This window comes from Stenella coeruleoalba (assembly GCF_951394435.1).
Source record: "Stenella coeruleoalba genome assembly, chromosome: 17".
NCBI lineage: Eukaryota > Metazoa > Chordata > Mammalia > Artiodactyla > Delphinidae > Stenella > Stenella coeruleoalba.
In genome coordinates, this window is record NC_137163.1 from 69,480,080 (window position 1) to 69,500,675 (window position 20,596).

General features: G+C 41.0%; 1 protein-coding gene across 2 annotated transcripts in view; it reads right to left on the bottom strand.

Annotated features, from left to right (window-relative positions):
* The window catches only part of MTFR1 (mitochondrial fission regulator 1), a 66,159-nt gene extending 48,818 nt beyond the window's left edge, over positions 1–17,341 (bottom strand). Inside the window, exons 1-2 of one of the 2 annotated variants that reach the window (XM_079901551.1) lie at positions 17,281–17,341; positions 4,035–4,174 (exon numbers count right to left, since the gene is read on the bottom strand). In XM_079901551.1, coding sequence (XP_079757677.1) covers positions 4,035–4,097 — 63 coding nt within the window. In that variant the 5' untranslated portion in view covers positions 4,098–4,174; positions 17,281–17,341. Of the gene's footprint in view, positions 1–4,034; positions 4,175–17,188; positions 17,258–17,280 lie in introns of those variants that run through there. The other variant, XM_079901552.1, reaches the window with a different exon arrangement.
* Between the last annotated feature and the right edge of the window lie 3,255 nt (positions 17,342–20,596).

The following is a 20,596-nucleotide window of genomic DNA, read 5'->3' on the forward strand; positions in this document are numbered from 1 at the left end:
AATATTAACCCAAGGTTCTTATTCTGATATATAATTTCGCATATCCCTGAAATTATACACAAAATTATGTACATATACAACATTTTTCTAGGAAGAAGGTCCATACCATTAATCAAATTTTTAGGGAGTCTAGGACCCAACAAAGTATAAATTCTTAATTCCAAGGGAACCAGAGGAAAATAAAAAGTATGTGTTGGGGAGAAGGGGGTGGAGATAGGAAGATGAAATTCTATAACAATTTTGAAATCCCCAACTGAAGACAACCCTTCCGTCAGTTCTCTTCTTCCTTATCTAAACTCCTAGCCACATTCACATTCTTCCTCCAAAACAGAAGAGGAAAACAAGGTTGCAATTCTTAAGTATTACTGGAAATATATTCCTAATACAAATTAGATATTTGCTGTAACTTTTCAACATAAAATACTGAGATGAACCAGAATCACATTAGTTTCATAGCTTGCTTTCTCTAGTTTAAAACCATTTTTACTTAAGGGCATAAATATAGTAATAATAGAATGAGGAGAAAGTTTGGACAAATGTGAATACAGCTGACCCCTGAACAATGCTCAGGTTAGGGACACCAAACACTGCCCCCACTTTCCCAACAAAATCCACATATAACTTTACAGTTGGCCCTCCTGTATCCAGGGTTTCACATCTGCGGATTCAACCAACCATGTATCATGTACTACAGTACTTACTACGGAAAAAAATCTGCATCTAAGTGGATGCAAGCAGTGGAAACCCACACTATTCAAGGGTCAACTGTATATAGTTTTAAATTCAAACAAATGTTGAGGCCAAATGGAATGCAGTGAAGAGAAAACATAGAGACCACGGCAGCATATAGGCCTGGTTTTAAAAGCAGGCTCTACAATTTATTGTCTGTATAAAGCTGGCAAATTATTGATCCCTCTATGTTTCCCTTTCCTCATCTATAAAACGGGAACAGTATCTACCTCATAAGCCTATGAGCCTTAAATGAGTTAAGGGAGGGGCTTCCCTGGTGGTGCAGTGGTTAGGAGTCCGCCTGCCAATGCAGGGGACGCGGGTTCGAGCCCTGGTCCAGGAGGATCCCACATGCCTCAGAGCAACTAAGCCCGTGCGCCACAACTACTGAGCCTGAGCTCTGGAGTCTGCAAGCCACAACTGCTGAGCCCACATGCCACAACTACTGAGGTCCACGCGCCTAGAGCCCGTGCTCCGCAACGAGAGGCCACTGCAACGAGAGGCCCGTGCACTACAACGAAGAGTAGCCCCCGCTCGCTGCAACTAGAGAAGGCCCATGCGCAGCAATGAAGACCAAACGCAGCCCAAAATAAGTAAAATAAATAATTTTTTTAAAAAACTGAGTTAAGGTATTTAAGTATAACACGACTTTAATAAATACTGTCTTCTTCCCCTTCTATTATAAGAGGTAGCAAAGTACACTAAAAAGAAGATTTTGGAATCAAAATTGGGTTCATATTACAGCTCTGCCACTTATTACTCAGGTAACTTTGCACAAGTCAGTTAAACACTCTGAACCTCAGGTTCCTCATCTGTTAAAAAAAAAAAGTGTTGTCCTAGTGAACACACAAAATACATGTAAAAGACTGGGCATAGTAAGCCGATCAGTGATAGCTATTATGATGGTGCTGATGTGTACGGTAAAATACAAAGAGCTAATCATCACCAGCTGGGCCTAATGGCAAAAACAAAACGCAGATCTCAAAACCTGCACTTTCTTTTTAAAGCAGATAAAATATGCAAAGAATGAAGACATTTTCTGCTCTTGAATACATTCAAATATAGTACCAAGTTCATTTATATATCAAAGCAGTGAGAAATATGTATTTATCATTGAAAGATGGAACTAAAAAGTTTTTTTTTATATTCAGATTACTCTTCAGCAGCAAGCTAAAAGATCCCAGAAACTAAGATAGAAAATAACTCCAAAGGGTCAAATTGTTTAATGTTAGGAGAAAATTTATTTTTATATAGATTTTCAGTTAACTGATTAAAGGTGATGATTATATGTTACATAAAAAAATGATCTTTCCATCTATTGGTAGAAATCAGTTGTGATTATAATATTGGGAGCAAGTTAATGCTCTCTTACCTGGTCCATTCTTTGATGAAAGGCACCCATGTTACAGCTCAAAATGAACAAAGCTAAATAAGTAAACTAAGCTAAATAAAGTGTGTTATCTATTCCTGAAACAAAATTCTGCACTTTGGCCTCAATCAGCACTGGTCACATTGCCTGACTTGGGGCGGGGGCAGGGGGATGACAGAGCAAAACAGTAGGAAATTAACCGTCATTGAATGTACCTACACTATATACAGGCCACTGTGATAGGTCTTTTACATACACTGCCGTGTAAATCCACAGGTTCATTGTGCAGGAGTAGTTCTTCCTACCTGTAATTTGTAGATGAAGAAAGTAACTGGCAGAGATAAATTTCATACCCAGGTTTGTTTGAATCCAAGACCTACAATCTTTCCACTCAACTACACTTCCTACTAAAATTGCAAATAAATACGAATCATAAGCTGTAAAGTTTCACTTTTGGGGAATCATTAGCAACAAAAGCTTCCTAACTTTCTGAAAAGAAATTCTTTTGCTGTCAGTACTGAAATGTTAACCTACCCTATGCAGCCAAATGATGGTAAGTAACAATTGAGAAAGGTGGTATACTGCATTAAGTGAAGTTCAAAACATGAGAAGATGTAACTGAAAAAGATGAAAGTATTAACTTTACAAACCATTTTCCTATTGTTTATCCGAAAGATAATACTCAAAATTATGTAAATATAAAAAAGGGTAGGGACTTCTCTGGCAATCCAGTGGTTAAGACTTTCTCTTCCAATGCAAGGGGTGCGGGTTCAATCCCCAGTCGGGGAGATAAGATCCCACACGCCTCGCGGCCAAAAAACCAAAACATAAAATAGAAGCAGTATTGTACCAAATTCAATAAAGACTTTAAAAATGATCCACATCAAAAAGAATCTTTAGGGGCTTCCCTGGTGGCGCAGTGGTTGAGAGTCCGCCTGCCGATGCAGGGGACATGGGTTCACGCCCCGGTCCAGGAGGATCCCACATGCCACGGAGCGGCTGGGCCCGTGAGCCATGGCCGCTGAGCCTGCGCGTCCGGAGCCTGTGCTCCACAACGGGAGAGGCCACAACAGTGAGAGGCCCACGTACCGCAAAAAAAAAAAAAAAAAAAAAATCTTTAAAAAAAAGCGGGAGGGGGGCGGGGTAAATGTTATTTGGTTCTTTGCTTTTTATCTCCAAAGAAAATAGATGGAACTTTGTGGGACTGGGGCAACAAAACGTTCAACCTTCTCTTAGCAAGATTCAAAGAGACAAAATAAAAACAAAAAAGTAAAAGTAGTGCATTAAAAAGTATACCCATATTCAAATTATGTAACCTGCCTATATCTTTAATGAATACAATGTAATTCCATGTCACCAATGACACTGAATGTGAAAATGAGAAACAAATATTCCACAAAATATGCTTGGCACAAGTATTGCTCTAATAACTTTACACTGGATCTGAAAAAAAAAATTATGTATTAGTAGAAAATACTTTTAAAAATGTCAAGATCCGAACATCTTTGGCACAGAATAACAATATTACACTAATCTTTTCCTTTGTATCTACAGTTGTTATATTTTAGGAGACATGACTTACCTTTTAAACAGCTGTGTGATAAACCACATTATAAGAGCATTCAATATTAACAGTTCTACAACATTCAGAGTTGTCAAGCATTAGTCAAACATATTTTATTCAATGATTTCTATATACATTTAAGCCTTTTCCTCACTAATAACAAATGCATTGCTTTTACCAGTCACATGAATATTGGTTAAGTTTTCGATGTAACCAACCCATCCCTTACTTAGGATACTGGGTAAAGATTCACTTCCATGATTTAAATAGTAAGCAAATTAAATACTACATAAGTTGGCCATACATAAGATTCATTTTTCTCAGAAAAAATTCTCAATGTCTGGATTTTAAAAAACAATTTCAAGCACTCACCGATTGCATGCTTCCAACCTGTTGAAAAACCATCCTAATTAGGCGTTTAATCCAGCCAAGCATTTAGATGGCAAAGTCTCTCCAAATTTGCATTTCAAGTACTTCAGGCATACATAGTAGCACATGGTCCATAAAGCACACTGAAATGTTAAAATGTAAATACTAAAGTGAAATAATTATTATTTAGAATCTTTATTGTCTACAACACATCTCACAAAGTAAGTTTAGTCTACATCTTAAACCTTTGTGTGTATAAGTTTACTTAAGGAAAAAAATTTTCAACTAAGACCCGACACAGCCAAAATAAATAAAACAAATTAAAAAAAAAAGAAAAAAATTTACTTGTGATCACCTTTAAATAAACTAATGGTACAATTTTTTAAATTTTTTTAAGTATTTCTTTTCCAGTCAGGGTTCTACCTTGGAAGCAACAAAAACCTACTGTGGCTGACATAAGTAGAAAATATATTTATGGAAAGACACCCAGTAGACAACAATCTTAGAAGAAACTTATAGGCTACACAGCCAGGAAAGACATCCAAAACTGCCGCAGAACTGGTCTTGGAAGACACCACTGCAACTGTTACTGCCACCCCTGACAGAACAGAATCTACCAGTTCCCACTTTCCTGTCCCACTGGCTCCTGAGTTGCTGTCCATACTGGCGGCATTTGCTTGGACGAACCTACCTGGCTACAGTTACAAGCCGATTCTGGTTCTCACCAATATCATAAAGGAATTCCGGAAACATAAAACAGGAATTCAGAGGCCAGAAGGTCAAAAATAACAAAAAACCACACTCACTGGCACTATAACCCCTGCCACTCACCCTCTTTACCTCCCCATCAATATACTGTATATCTGATAGAATTATGAGCTCACGTGGCATAAACCAGTTTACCTGAAGTGTTGGTCTCCAACACGACAAGTTTACACCAGACTATAAATCAATGTGCTGCTTCCTTGTCAAGGAAGTCTTTAAAAAAAAAAAAAAAAGCAGTACTTAGTCAGCGGTCCCCAACCTTTCTGGCACCAGGGACCGGTTTCGTGGAAGACAGTTTTTCCACGGACGGGGCGGGGCGATGGTCCAGGCGGTAATGCGAGCGACGGGGAGAAGCAGATGAGGCTCCGCTCGCTCGCCTCCTGTTGTGCGGCCCGGTTCCTAACAGGCCGTGGACCAGTACCGGTCCGCGGCTCAGGGGTTGCAGACCCTTGTACTTAGTGATATACTTGATTTACATTCTGATATAGGCTTACCCCTTTGTGGACCAGAAATAACGTTTGTGGTCTACACTTTGAGGAGAACTTGATAAAGAATTACAAAGAATTGGGGCGGGGTGGGGATAAAGTTGTCACAAATACGCCAGAGGCTGGGTGAAACATGAACTAGAAAGAGCCCAGCCCTAAGGACAGATCAAAGTATGCAATGAAAGAGTTCTAAGCGCTGACAGGAACATATAATTTATTGATAACTAAGAAATGGCCGGGGCTAGAACTTTGGTGAGACATATATTTAAATATTACCAACATCTATAATTGCCTGTAAGAATGAATATTCTGAGAGGTAACGGTAATAAAAAGTGCAAAGGGCCAAAAATAAGCTGGAGATGACTGACAAAAAACTGGTCAGAGAAAAAGGATGGTTTTATGTAATTGGAAAACCTATCACTTTTTTTTTTTTTTTTTTTTTTTTTGCGGTACGCAGGCCTCTCACTGTTGTGGCCTCTCCCGTTGCGGAGCAGAGGCTCCGGACGCGCAGGCTCAGCGGCCATGGCTCACGGGCCCAGCCGCTCCGCGGCATGTGGGATCTTCCCAGACTGGGGCACGAACCCGTGTCCCCTGCATCAGCAGGCGGACTCTCAACCACTGCGCCACCAGGGAAGCCCTAAACCCATCACTTTTTTAAAAAACTGAGATATAACTTACACAGGCAAGTGCACAAATTTTAAGTATGTCCAGCTTAATGAATTTTTATGTATGTATAGACCTGTGGAACCTCCATCCAGATCAAGATGTGAAACATCTGAAGAACCCCAAGAGCTCCCTTGGGCCTCTACCCAGTCGATATCCATGCCTCACCTATCTAACTACTACTCTAACTTTTACAGCCTATCACTTTCGCAGGCTGCATGTACTCTTCTGTGTCTGACTTCTGTCACTCAACATTGTCTGTGACATTTATCCACATAATTTGTGAATCACAGTTCTTTTTCACTGATGTTCAGTATTTTGTTGTGGTACTATGCCACAATTTACTTGCCCAGTTTACTGGGGGCTTTTTTTGGTTGTTTTTTGTTTTACTTTATTGGCGTACAGTTGATTTACAGTGTTGTATCACCCAAATTACTGTTCATGAACATTTGGGTTGTTTCCATTTTTTAGCTACTATAAATAAAGTTGCTGAAACAATTCGTGCACATAACATAGCAAGGTACACATAAGAACTAATTTCTCGGACTTCCCTGGTGGTGCACTGGTTAAGAATCCACCTGCCAATGCAGGGGACACAGGTTCGAGCCCTGGTCCAGGAAGATCCCACAAGTGGAGTAACTAAGCCCGTGCACCACAACTACTGAGCCCACAAGCCACAACTACTGAAGCCCGCACTCCTAGAGCCTGTGCTCCACAACAAGAGAAGCCACCACAATGAGAAGCCCACGCAATGCAACGAAGAGTAGCCCCCGCTCACCACAATTAGAGAAAGTCCATGCATAGCAATGCAGACCCAACACAGCCAAAAATTAATTAATTAATTAATTTTAAAAAGAAGAACTAATTTCTCTTGGGACTTCCCCGGCAGTCCAGTGGTTAAGACTCCATGCTTCCACTGCAGGGGGCGTGGGTTCCATCCCTGGTCTGGGAACTAAGATCCCACATGCTGTGTGGCACAGTCAAAAAAGAAAAAAGAACTAATTTCTCTTGAGTCTATACCCAGAAGTAAAACTGCTAGATCATCAGATTATACAGAGATAGAGATAAAGCTAAATCTTTGAAAAATCTGTAGAAACTAACATTTTTCTGAAGTGGTTGTACCAATTACACTCCCGCAAGCAGGTATATACAAGAGCTCTAGTTGTTCTATAATCCTTGGTATTGTCAACGGTCAATACTTGGTATTGTCAGTCTTTCTAATTTTAGCAATTTTAGTAGCTTTTCCACAGGTTTTGGGGGTATCTTGATACCTTCCATTAAGAAGTGTCTTTCGCTCGCTTTTTTTTTTTTTTTTTAAGATTTCTTTTGATGTGGACCAGTTTTAAAGTCTTTAATGAATTTGTTACAATACCACTTCTGTTCTATGTTTTGGTGTTTTGGCCTTGAGGCATGTGGGATCTTAGCTCCCCAAGCAGGGATGGAAACCGCATCCCCTGCATTGGAAGGCGAAGTCTTAACCAGTGGACCGCCAGGGAAGTCCCTTTCCCTCGTTTTTTAAGCAGATAGTTTTGCGTTTTTTTTTTTAACTATTTTTAAAAATTATTCTTGCCAGAAAAAAAAAAAAATTCTTGCCAGCAAAGAGTCTGTGCCAGAGATAAAGATTAGGAAGCACTGGCTTAGAAAAAGGAGATGCAACCTAAGAGTGAATGGGCTAACTCATACTCAGAGTAAGAAATGAAGCCCGAATAGAAGCCTCAAGAAATACTTGTGCATCAAGCAGAGAAAACAAGAGTCACTGGGAAAAAAATGATCAGAGGTAATAGAAAAATGAGAGAGGTGTTGTCACCAAAAAAAAAAAAAAAAAAAAGGGAAATTTCAATAAGGGGAATGGTTCTTGTTACTGATAAACAGTAAACACAGAGGAGAGGTCACATAGTCGGTGGCCGCCTACAGTTACCCTTTCCTCCAAACTTCTCCACTGTGCTCTCTGGAACCCTGTTTGAAGGTAAGCATCCCCTCCCTCGCTGAACTGAAATTTGGCTGTCCCTCTAGAATGCTGCTTCCAAGCCTTCTCAAAGGGTCCTGTGCTTGCTTATTCTCTCCTACTTTATATCAAGGCTCTTTCCAATCAATTACTGCTCTAAGCTCTTTGAAAAACCCTCCCTCAAAGGCAAAACTAAAGTGACAACAAAACAGAGCAGTGGTCACCAGGGTTATTAACTACAGCAAAGCACAAGGGAGGTTTTGGAAAAATGGAAGTAGTTTATATCTCGATTGTGGTGGTGGTTACATGACTCTGTGTTCAAAGAAATGTCTGCCAAAAGGAGTGAATTTTGCTGTATGTAAATTATACCTTCACTTAAAAAAAAAAAAAAGCTCTCCTTAGGAAGCACTGCTTTACCACCCTCTGTCCCTCATGAGGGTTGACTTAAGGACACTTGAATCATTCCCTATCGCTCAGCTATGACTTCAACCGAGTCTTCTTCTCTACTCCAAGTCCTTTCCTAAATGGAATTCTGTACTTTGGCCTCATTGGCACTAGTACACCAATAAACAAATATTCTTGCTGGTGCTAGGTGATTATAATATTCACAGAGATGATGCATCCAACAGAGCACTGTTTGAGTCTACTTACATAAAGATCTAAAACAGGTAAAAGTGAAAGCAATCTCATCAGAGATTATGAATTTTTTTTTTAATTTAAACTTTGTCTTTTTTGTCTTGTTTTGAATTGTTGGAGGCAGAGGTCGTGACTGGCAGGAGGCCCGAGAGGGATTTCTGAGGGTGCTGGCAGTGTTCTATTTCTTGACATACGCAGATACTTGCACGTGTTTACTCTGTGAAAGCTTACCAAGATACTTTTCTTAATGTAAGTTATGCTTCAAATACAAGTTTTAAAAACACACAGAGCCTTTGACCAAGTTATGCAACTTTCAGGAATTTCTTTTGCAGAAATAAAAGCATTATACATAAAGAATAGGTATAAAGGTATTTTCTGCAGTGCTTTTTCTACTCACAAAACTAGGATCAACTTTAAATGTTCACCAATAAAACACCTGTTAAATAAATTACTGTATATGCATATTACAAACTTTATGCATCTACTAAAAGTGAGTTACAGTCTATGTAATGACTTGATGGTATATATATGTTACAGGAAGGGAAATATACTAAGTATGATTTCATTTCTGTAAAACAAAAAAAAAATCTTCAACCTTTTCATTTATGAAAAGATATACATCAAACTATTAAAACTGGCCAGAGTGGGTAGAAGTAAATTTTTCTTTGTATGGTTTGTACTGTTTACACAATGCTACAAAAATACATGTTTTAATTTGCATTTAAAAACAAAATCTAGGGACTTCCCTGGTGGTCAACTGGGTAAGACTCCACGCTCCCAATGCAGGGGGCCTGGGTTCGATCCCGGGTCCGATCCCGGGTAGGGGAACTAGATCCCGTATGCATGCTGCAACTGAGAGTCCACATGCCGCCACAACTAAGAAGCCCACATGCCACAACTAAGACCTGGCGCAGCCAAAAAAAAAGAAAAAAAATATAGAAGTTACAAAAACTAAATGTCACCTTGCAGCTTTCACTCAGACATTCCTTGGACCATACTGAGACCTTCAGTCTCCTCCCCTGCACTTTCCGTCAACCTAACCAATCCCTTTCCACTTTCACTTTCATCTACCTCATGAAGCCCCAAATCACTTGAACCACTGCTTTGTTAGTATTTTCAACTCCTTTTTCTACTGTTTTGTTTATTTTACAAGCCAGAACCTGATGAGTCCACAAGCCTACACTTCCTACAATTGGGCTGTAGAAAAAAGACTATATCTCACATTTTGATGTTGCTACAAATGTACTACCTCTGGTCTCAACTGGGCCTTCACTGCTGCCTAGCGTTCAGGAAAATCTTAGTTTCTGCTCTTCCCACTCTTCCATTCTCCAGAGCAGCTATTTCAAGCATTCTCCACGCTACCCAAATCTCTCTAACCCTTGCTCCATCATTTCTCATTAGATGACCAAGCTTACTACTTTAAATAATAGAGAAGTCTTCTGACAGAAAATCCCTCAACATCCTGCCACACCACATGCCATACACACAGCATCTCTGCATCCACACCTATTCTGTCCCTCTAAGTCTGTCCCCCATTCTCTCTTGTCCCTCCTTCCAACTAAGTGCTCAGGATTATTACCCCCCCCCCGCCCCCAACCCACAGGTCTCATTACATCAGCTCCATCCTGTATTACATGGATTCTCTTTCCTCGGCCCTGTTAAATTCAATCACATGCTACCTTCTGGTTTCTCCCATCTTCTTTTAAACCAAAGAAATCTGAAACTGAACTCCTCAACTTTCCTCCTAAATCTGTTGCTTATATGTTCCCTACCTCAGAAAATGGCACACCTAGTCAGTTATTCCTTCTTTCTCTTTCATTTTCTACAATCAAGTTCTATTTTGCCTCCTAAATATATCAGATTCCATTTCCATTGCCCTTACTGCTCTTCTAAGTCTATACTATTGTAAAAATCTATTAACTACACTATTTGCACCACCCCCTCCCCTGATTTTGCTATCCCTTTCTATCCATTCTCAATACCAAAGTAGGTCCTTTATGATTTGGTCATAAGAGGGTTTTCCTGATCAACCAGGATTAGGGCCCTCCTGTATGTATTCTCTTACATTATTAAATTATGTATTACATTTCAAATTAAAATTAAAAATTAAAATTACATAAAAATTAAAATTACATTATTAAAGAGTGTATTAAAACAATGTACCTAAACTGCTTACCTCCTCCACGGCACTTCAGTCACCGTTAAGTGCAAAGACTCTATCTTATTCATCACAGTGACCCCAGCATGTAGCACAACATATAGGATACAACAGTTGCTCAGTTAATATGTGAATATTAAATGAAAGGCATCTAAGTCCCAAGCCAGTGCCTTTTCTATACTGTCTCAATTTCAAACAGACATCTTAAGAGGAATTTTACTTCTATTTATAGGTGAACTAGGTAATTTCAGACAAACCCTCCTCCCACTGAGGACAAGTAAACTAGGGGACAATATTTTTAAAATCATCTATTTGAAAGCATCAGAGAACTGTTAAGGCAGAGAAGTATAACCAGGCCAAGAGTTGGTTCTTTGAAAAGACTAATAAAAAGAATTGACCTCTAATGAGATTTACTGAGGAGAGAAAAGGCACTTTGCCAGTATCAGGAATGAAAAAAGGGACATCATTATAGATCTTAAAGGCATGAAGAAAATCATAAAAGGCAAAACAGACCTATAGTGTAAGAAGTTACAATGGTGGTTACCTTTGGATGGGGTGGCTAAGAGTTGGAAGGGAGTATAAAGGGGCTCTCTGGAGCGCAGACAATTTTCTATTTCTTAAACTGGGTGATCTCTGCATGGATATTTGCTTTGTGATCATTTATTGAGCTGTATATTTATGTCTGTGCATCTTTCTGTGTTACACTTTGTGTGTGTTATACTTCACAAGAAAACAGGTTTTAAAAAAAGATAGCTATCCCTGGTGGCGCAGTGGTTGAGAGTCCGCCTGCCGATGCAGGGGACACGGGTTCGTGCCTCTCTCCGGGAGGATCCCACATGCCGCAGAGCGGCTGGGCCCGTGAGCCATGGCCTCTGAGCCTACGCGTCTGGAGCCTGTGCTCCGCAACAGGAGAGGCCACAACAGTGAGAGGCCTGCGTACCGCAAAAAAAAAAAGATAGCTAAGAATCAGGCTGCACTTTGTTTTCTAGGTTCTTTATGTATGTATATGTGTGTGTGTTTGTAAAATTTAACTTCTAGGATTATATGATGACGGTATAGGCTTATAGTCGAGCCTACTGTAGCGTAGACCAGACATACAGAAATATCGTGCAGAAGTAGAATGGTGGGGTAGCTGGCAAGGCAGTAGAAGAGAAAACCAAGAGTAAAGGAGAAACAGATAAACTGTGAAAACAGACTTTCTTTTCCCGCCACAAATACTATGAAACTATGTGTGTGCAGGTAGACCAATTAAAGTATAGAGCAATCAAATCAAAGATAAAACAACATAATATTGTTTCAACTAACGCAGTGTATGTTTTTGAGATACTTATAATAAAAAAGTTATTAGCAAGAGTTTCACAATAAACCTGTTAGCAGTTATACCAAAGTTGTCATTAAACTTAAAATTCCAAAAACTTTAAAAGCTACAACAGTACATGGGGCTTATTTTTATAAGGTCTTGTGGAACTATTCAAGGAAATGGCCATTTAATTATCTTTACAATGTAACAGAAGAGTGTGACCATTTCATTCTGGGGTCCGAGGAGTCTAAAAAGATTAACAGAACATTCTTAGTTATTTGGTTGGCTAAATTATTGGAATAAGGTTTCCTGTTCTCAGAAAACTAAGAGATCAGGTAAGCCATATTAGTTCATCCCAAACGACAGTCTACATTCTAGGTGCAAACAATGATGCAAAAGAAAAATAAGGACCATGAAGTAAAAAACAAAAACTTATTCAATTTAAAGTTACTGTCCTTGACCCAGCAATCCCACTACTGGGCATATACCCTGAGAAAACCATAATTCAAAAAGAGCCATGTACCAAAATGTTCATTGCAGCTCTATTTACAATAGCCCAGAGATGGAAACAATCTAAGTGCCCATCATCGGATGAATGGATAAAGAAGATGTGGCACATATATACAATGGAATATTACTCAGCCATAAAAAGAAACGAAATTGAGCTATTTGTAATGAGGTGGATAGACCTAGAGTCTGTCATACAGAGTGAAGTAAGTCAGAAAGAGAAAGACAAATACCGTATGCTAACACATATTATGGAATTTAAGGAAAAAATGTCATGAAGAACCTAGGGGTAAGACAGGAATGAAGACACAGACCTACTAGAGAACGGACTTGAGGACATGGGGAGGGGGAAGGGTGAGCTGTGACAAAGCGAGAGAGAGGCATGGACTTATATACACTACCAAACATAAGGTAGATAGCTCCTGGGAAGCAGCCACATAGCACAGGGAGATCAGCTCGGTGCTTTGTGACCGCCTGGAGGGGTAGGATAGGGAGGGTGGGAGGGAGGGAGACGCAAGAGGGAAGAGATATGGGAACATATGTATATGTATAACTGATTCACTTTGTTATAAAGCAGAAACTAACACACCATGGTAAAGCAATTATACCCCAATAAAATGTTTAAAAAAAAAAGTTACTGTCCTTTATTTTGAGAATATGTCCTTCTTACGTTTTTAGTATTAAAATGCTTTTTCTTTTAGGATGTGGGGACAGTAGATGAATGTTACTTTTGATTTTTTTTTTTTTAATGCTCACTTATAATAAAAAGTTGTCAGGGCTTCCCTGGTGGCGCAGTGGTTGAGAGTCCGCCTGCCGATGCAGGGGACACGGGTTCATGCCCCGGTCTGCCGCGGCTGGGCCCGTGAGCCATGGCCACTGAGCCTGCGCGTCCGGAGCCTCTGCTCCACAGCGGGAGAGGTCACAATAGTGAGACGCTCGCGTACCGCAAAAAAAAAAAAAAAAAGTTGTCAAAGCCCTACCCTTTCTGGAAATTAAACTTGAAATTCAAGTCTAGTGACCACTGCTATACTTCAAGTCAGTCTGGGCTGAGACTTTAAGTCAGAACACTTACCACACTATAAAACAATGACATAGTACTCAACCTATGGGTACAATTTACTGGCAATATTCTGAATTAATATTCTATACTATTCATACTAATTAAGTACACTGCTACATTCCCAGTACCTAGCACAGAGTCTGACATATAATAAGTTTAACTTTTTTCAGTCCACAAATGAATAAATCTCATGACCTGTACTACATCTCTCAAAAACAAAAGAAAAAGCTGTTTAGATAAGAAACCTAAGAACATAACCTAATTAAAACTTGATGAAAATTCTTTCAAGTTAATGGGCTATAGATATGAAACTAAACTTCTAAAGGACATTTTCTGTAACATTTTTAGAAGTTAACTTTCTCTCCGTATGCTATAAAAGAAGTTAGAGGTAGCTTTATATTTCCTTTTGAACTAAAGATGTGCCATTTTCATGTGAGGATCTCTGACATATAACCCTCCTGTGAATGAGATAGGAATTTCCTTTAAGTATTATTTTAAGTATTCCCATGCAAATGAATTAAGCATCCTGGCATCAATTTTAAAACAATCTTTCGAAAAGACTGCTCAAATATCTTAAGTGGTCCTGGACATCAGTAGAAAAAAAATACTCACACTACTTGGAAGTCAATAATATTTTTCACTAACTAAAAGTGCTTCCTTGGGCCAAGCAAACTGATGAAAATTCACTATAAACGTGATTTTGATAAGTTGTGTAATAATTACTGTCCCCTACATATTATGTGTATTAAAAAATTCCCTTATGGAAAAATTCAGTAAATTATACCTTCATAAGTAAAGGTGTTCACTTTTTTTCAAATTTTAACAATACTTTTTATTTCTTTTAATTGAAGTATAGTTAATTTACAATGTTGTGTTAGTTTCAAGAAAGATGTTTAGTTTTTAAAAGCTAGTAAGGGTAGTTACTGAAGTATCAGTTGTAAAAGAGAAACTCTAGAGGCAAACTAAATGTCCATCAATAAGGAAATAGTTAAATTCAACATACTTATTCTAAGTTTATGGCCACTAAAACAAAAAGCTATACATGAAAGGATTTCATGATAAAAATCTAAATGACTAACACATATGTGATTCTGTTTTTAAAAAATAAAACAAAGCATAGAAATAGTGGTGAAATAGATATTTTATGTACACATGTACACAAAAGAAAAGATTTGAAAAGATACCAAAGCTTAACACTGCTTGTGTCTGAGGCCTGGTGAGGGAATTCTCTACCTTTTCTTCTTTATGTTTATGCACTTCTGTATCATTACATGGTGAGATTACAGTATCACTATTTGTTGCTTATCTAAATTGTGTAAGTTGTATCAACAGTAAATAAACATAAAAGAACAGATGAACAGCTGAGTAGTTAACATTTCAAAAAGCAGCTATATAGTAATAACACTCATCACCAAGACTGCCCAAGAAAACAAAGGGGTAGAAACTGAAGTTTATCAGCACTTCAGAACCTGCTGCACCACTGTACCACGCTGTCTCTTCCCCTCTCTTTTTTTTTTAATTTGTCTGCACTACTGGGCATGTACGAACTTAGTTCCCGACCAGGGATGGAACCCCTGTACCCTGCATTGGGAGTGCAGAGTCTAAACCACTGGACCTCCAGCGAAGTCCCTCTTCCTCTCCTTCGGAGTATTTTTTTTTTTCTCCACTCCTTTCCTTATATCCATACATTCACCAGTTACCAACTTCTATTTCCACCAGGTTAATTCACTAATTGCTTCACATCTCAGGTGAAGCCATTTTTGACAGGGCCAGCTCACTATCTTCTTATGAGACTGATCATGTCACTTCTTTGCTCAAATTCAAACTCCTTCAACTTGGCATTCAAGTTCCTCCATGTGTGAGTCGAACTTTACTTCTAGACTTTTGAACTACTCCCCTACAGTAGGAATCCTAAACTCCAGTTTAACAGGTCTTCTCTGCTGTCCTCCGAACAAGCCCAGCTGTCTCTTTCTAGACCTTACTCCTCTAAAACTACTTGGATGAAGATGAAGATGCTCTCTAAGAAGTAATATAAGATAGAAAAGATGAGGGATACAGATTAAAGTATCCAGTATACATTGCCAGTATATGCTAAGTGCCGAAAGAGGTAGCGATTATTCATTGATACATATTTTTTTTCCCTTTTCCCTTCCTCTTTAACTGGACATATTCTATAAAATAAATGTTTTAAATTCTATTTACTGAACTATACTTATATACTTTGCTCATAACTTTAAATTCAATTGTATTAACCTTTTATTGTTTCCAAGAAACAAAAATACCTAGCTTACTACTGTACGCATAAATACCCAGGGTTTTTTTTTTCTCCCCCCATTATGGATTTGTAGCTCAACAGAATTTCCCACAGCAGTTAATTTACTCCACAATTCTTAGGACATTCAATTGTGGTTAAAAGAGCAAGAACTTTGCAGTGACCAGGGTCAGCATCCTAAATTTCAGCCCCCTGCCCCTTACATCAGTGTGATCGCAGGCAAATTGCTTAACCTCTCTAAGCCTCTTTTCCCCTCACCTGTAAAATGGGATAATACCTACTTCACACAGCTGTTGTAAAAGTTAAATGAATAGGTGGAAACAATTTCACAGTGCTTCATACATATCAAAACCTCGGTAAATATAAATTATCAATACAAAAGATTTTAATAAATAATCAATACATAATGCTACTCAAAAGCAGTAAAGCTACAGACAAAACTAGATTATTTGAAAACCTTTGTTTTCAGTGATTTTGAAAAGCTGAGCAACAGGTAATGAAACTGCACCGTCAGAGAACTGCCCACATTCTTGCAGCGCAAACTAAATTAACGCTGTCTACGCCTTCAAGTGTGCCTCACTTTACTCAACCTCTCTAGAAAGCAAATGACTGGAAAAGTATGATTACTGATCATGAGAAATATGTAAAAGAGATGAAAAGATATGTCTGGGATACACTTCAAAATAACCCGGGGAGAGGGAGCAAGCCTGGCCATTTAATGATACTTGTTGAATTGGTTAAATTGAGTGATGGGTACACCGAGTTCTTTACCCTATTCTCTCGACCTCTGTAGAGTTTGCAGATTTCCATAAAAAAATGTGTTTTTAAATGTCCAAAGGTCGATTTTTGTTTTTTCCCCTTGGGGCTTAATGCAAATCCTGGTCCTGGTCAGGAAGACATTGGGAAAGTCCTGAGCGGCGGAAAGTCAACGGTAACGCCGGTCAGCGGAAGCTGGTTGAATCTCCCCGGCCGCCCGGTAGGCGTGCTCCTCCCTCCGAATCCCCGAGGCCTGGCCGGGAGGTGCGCCCGCCAAGTCCGGCCGCCGGTCCCGGGAAAGAGCAACACCCACGGGAACCGCAGCCAAGGGCCTTCCAGACGGCCAGCGGGCCAACTGCGGGCTCCGGACGACCGACCGAAGCCCGGGGACGGGGGGGGCGCAGCGGCGGGATGGGTGAGTGCCAGCCTTCGGGGCAAGTCGGCCAAATTCCCTCTGCTCCGCCTAAGCTCCCGCCCCACCCGGGTCCTCAGCCACCCTGGCTGCCCCAGATCCTCTCCGCCTCCCTCCAGCAGCGGCGCAGACACCCAACCGGTCCGCGGAGCCCGCCGGCCTCCCCGCAAGCCCGAGCCCGGCTCCTTCAGCGCCTACCCTGTCACCAGGGTTTCCCACCGCCGTCTGGCCCGGGGGCGCCTCCTCGACCCCACGCCGACCGCTTTCCAGAGTCGCTAGCCCCACTTTACCTCAGCCGCGCGGCAGCCTCGCACCCCTCGCAGCAACTCCGGCTTCCAGCTTGGCTGACCCGGGGCGTTGCTGCCAATCACCCGATCTCCGCCCCGAGCCCGGGCCAGGATGACCAATCAGCGGTTTCCTCCGGCCCTGAGGCGGGCACTGAGAGCGGGAGCGGAAAGCTAGAGGACCGCCGGAAGCGCCTGGAGCGGCCCTTCGCAGTGTGCGCACGCGCGGGGCTCGGCTGGGGGCGTGCGCTTGCTCGTGCACCTTGCTTTTCGTTTTCACTTCCCTGCCCTGGGAAGTGCCTTGTAAGCCTGAAGCTCTAGGCGTGCAGGGAGAATCACATGATGAGTGTAGCCGCAAGTGTGCATTACCTTGAAAGAAGCTGTGAATCTTAAGCCCTTGTTAAGCTAACCAGTGTGGAGCTTTTTCATCCCGCGCTGTAGGGACTTGGTGCTCACCCGGCTTATCTTCTGCTGCCTTTTACAGACTTTGTATCCCCGGTGTCTTTAGAGAGAGTGAGGGTGTGGGGTTGTACAAAGTGCCTGATGGATGACGATTTTACTTTACTGAGTCTTCAGTTCCAGCATCTGTTTAATAGCTGGGACACATGGTTTTTAATAGCTGAATATCCTAGGACACTCTGGATTGCAAATCATTCTGTCATGAAAATGATTATTACACTTATAGCTAACAATATATTAAGCATGGTAACGTGTGTAGTGCTGATAAAAGATTCACAGGTAGAATGAGAAACCTATTTCTGTATGGCCTTTCAAGAGGCTGTTGCTGATTGGCTTGATTAGCTGCATCTCTTACCCTCCCATTGTAATTGATCCCAGAGGTCAGTCTGCAGACAGCGGAGCGCCGATGTTCTTATCCTGGGACCCCCAGTCTCTCCCTGGCGAGGGCTTCCCTCCTTCAGCAAGAGCATTAATTCATTTACTCAACAAAGGCTTGTTGGGGCCCACTAAGACGGTACAAAGATTTTAAAAAGCATTGAACCACGCCCTCAGTGAGCCTACAGGCTAACAACAAACTTAATTTATATAACCAAATGTTATAATGGAGACATGGAGGGGCCTGGAAGACCTGCCTACACCTGCCCCGGGTTCTCAGCACATCCGGAAAGAGTTAATGCTTGGGCTGGGATGAAAGAGCAGCATCTTCTGAGCTAAAGGGGCGGAGCAAAGCATGGCGGCATTTCTGACAAAGTTCACCTGTTTCTCCTGAGATCTTCCCAGGGTGGAGCTCTGCTAAGCTAATGAAGCTTCTGCCCGGGCCCCAGGACTTGCAACAGGTCTTTCCAAGACCCAAGGTGGGCCCCTAGCACCGAGTTCACCTTATCACATGTAGCTTTCGACTCTTTTTAAAAGGAAGATGTCTTAAAGCTCTCCTCAACAGGGATTGGTTAAGGCTTTTTTCCGTTCCAATTTCCTTTCCTTCACATTTCCCTTCATCCTAGGTACCCCGGAGTGGCCGTGGGCATTTGGGGAATCTGGATGAGGGAAAAAGAGTTGAGATGAATTTGAGCCACTTCCCTAAGTTATTGCTGACTCTCCTGGTGTTGGAATGGCTTCCAGGAATACTCCTAGCCGTGCTTTATTCCATCTCACAAATGGATGTGTCCCGTGGCACCTAGCACTAGAAGTATTTAGCTGGTGGAAGAGAAAGAGAGTTTGAAATGAGCTCAGCCAGAAGCTAACCTAGGGGGAAATCTTCCAGTCATCACACTTTTAAAATTATAAGTAGGGGTCTTCCCTGGTGGCGCATTGGTTGAGAGTCCACCTGCTGATGCAGGGGACATGGGTTCGTGTCCCGGTCCGGGAAGATCCCACATGCCGCGGAGCGGCTGGGCCCGTGAGCCATGGCCGCTGAGCCTGCGCGTCTGGAGCCTGTGTTCCGCAACGGGAGAGGCCACAACAGTGAGAGGCCCGCGTACCGCAAAAAAAAAAAAAAAAAAAAAAAAAAAAAAAAAAAAAAAATTATAAGTAGGATGCTTTACTTTTTGTTTTTAATAAACTTTATTTTGGAATAACTTTAGATTTACAGAAAAGTTTGCAAAGAGTACAAAAAGTTCCTGTGTACTCCTCACCCAGTTTCCCCTAATGCTAACGTCTTACATTATCATAATACATTTATAAAACTAAGGAGCCAACACCGGTACAAATTCCAGACTTAACTCAGTTTTTACTAATCCTTTTTCTGTTCCAGAATTCAATCCAAGGTGCCACACTGCATTTAGTCATCATGTCTTTTTAGACTACTGCTCTGGTCTGTCAGTTTCTCAGTCTTTCCTTGTTTATCATAACCTTGATGTGACCACGACAGTCTTGAGGAGTCTGGTCAGGTATTTTGTATAGTGTTCCTCAATTTGAATTTGTCAGATGTTTTTTCTCATGATTAGACTAGAATTATAAATTTTGGGAAAAATACCATATGGGTGGAATGCCCTTCTCAGCACATCATATCAGGGGTACATGATGACTTAATTACTGCTGATGTTAACCCCAATCACCTGGACCATGGTAGTGTTTGCTAGCTTCTCCACTGTAAAGTGGCATTTTTCCCCTCTTTCCCTATTCTCTGGAAGCAAGTCACTAAATCCAGCCCACTCTGAAGGAGAGTAAGAGATTAAGCTTCACCCTCTGGAGTAGAATATCTATACAAATTATTTGGAATTCTTCTGTAAAGAAGATTCACTCTCTCCCCACCCCCCATTTATTTATTTGTATTCAATAATTTGTTTATAAATATGCATGTATATTTATTTTATACTTCATTATATATTCTATATATGATTTTTATTTTTTTGCTCAAATTGTTCTAGCTTGACCATTGGAAGCTCTCTTAGGTTGGCTCATGTGCCGTTTTTGCTTTTTTAAATTTTATTTTTTCTTATTTATTTACTGCTGTGCTGTGCGTTATGTGGGATCTTAGTTCCCCAACCAGGAATCGAACTGCTCCTGCATTGGGAGTACGGAGTCTTAACCACTGGACCGCCAGGGAAGTCCTTCCTTTTTTGCTTTTTTTTTTTTTTTTTTTTTTTGTGGTACGCGGGCCTCCCACTGCCGTGGCCTCCCCCGTCGCGGAGCACAGGCTCCGGACGCGCAAGCCCAGCGGCCACGGCTCACGGGCCCAGCAGCTCCGCGGCATGTGGGATCCTCCCGGACCGGGGCATGAACCCGCGTCCCCCTGCCTCGGCAGGCAGACTCCCAACCACGCCACCAGGGAAGCCCCTTTTTTGCTTTTTGATCATCATCTTTTTTCTTGAACTACAAGAGACTCCAGGCTGATCTTGTACTTTTCTTGCCCCAGCATTAGAGT